The sequence below is a fragment of the Mizuhopecten yessoensis genome, unplaced genomic scaffold (assembly GCF_002113885.1).
Source record: "Mizuhopecten yessoensis strain PY_sf001 unplaced genomic scaffold, ASM211388v2 scaffold4167, whole genome shotgun sequence".
Taxonomy (NCBI): Eukaryota; Metazoa; Mollusca; class Bivalvia; order Pectinida; family Pectinidae; genus Mizuhopecten; species Mizuhopecten yessoensis.
Genome location: NW_018405409.1, coordinates 37683 through 38580, shown reverse-complemented (window position 1 = coordinate 38580; position 898 = coordinate 37683). Strand labels below are relative to the sequence as shown.

The 898-nt window shown below is 34.2% G+C and overlaps 1 protein-coding gene across 1 annotated transcript in view; it reads right to left on the bottom strand.

Moving 5' to 3' along the window:
- LOC110448708 (aminopeptidase N-like) overlaps positions 1 to 898 on the bottom strand; it is a gene marked incomplete at both ends in the record, with an annotated part of 37285 nt that overhangs the window by 11715 nt on the left and 24672 nt on the right. The window contains one exon of the mRNA XM_021495094.1: positions 543 to 677. Within this exon, the coding sequence (XP_021350769.1) occupies positions 543 to 677 (135 nt within the window). The remainder of the gene's footprint in view (positions 1 to 542; positions 678 to 898) is intronic.

Sequence of the window (898 nt, the reverse complement as noted above, 5' to 3'; positions counted from 1 at the left end):
CACTACACACAGAGGTGTCACGTTAGTGTCTGTGATAGTATGATTGACTACACTACACACAGAAGTTGTGGAATGTTACTTTAAGTGGATTGTATGTATCCACAGCGTACCTGATCAACAACGACTATCACGATAGCAAACTTTGTTATTAGTTAGTGCTGTTAGCTATTGATATTATATAAAACCTTTTTTCCGCCATAAATTCATGTTCATTTAAATGATGAAAAAATGTCAATGTTCTTTGTTGTTAACGTAGCAGTTACAGTTGATAACGCGGACAAAATGTCCAGTACCTTTCTATCAGGTGTATTTAACGTTCATAAAAGTAGCAGCTCATAAAGTGTGTGTTGACAAGTCATATTTGAACAAGTTCTGTGTTTTCAAAATCAAACATTTATTATGTCTTGTAACTAAACAACAAAACGACGGTTGAATACTGATGGGCCACGTTCGTCAGTTGTAAATATCTGTGTTTTAACCTTGTATTCTTTTTAAATATAAGAGATAGCAGCAGGAAGCCAGTTTCTACTGGGGATACCAACCTTTCCGTACGATATCCGGTCAAATATTTCATTGATTTCATCAGGGTGAGACACGGGAACATAAACTGGATGTGACGTCACAAGTCCATCAAAATTGAAAACGCTTTGTATATCCTCCACGACAAACTGATCAAACTGTCGGCATATGTAGAAAAGATAAACATCACCATTATGTTTAATTACTGTTAAATTATACACAATGTATGAAGATAATTTACGTGACGTAATGCATTCTGTACAGCTGTATAACGAGTTAATGTTACTGTAATTACTGTGATGTAGTATTGTTATCTTGTATAACTTTATAACGAGTTAATGTTACTGTAATTACTGTGATGTAGTATTGTTATCTTGTA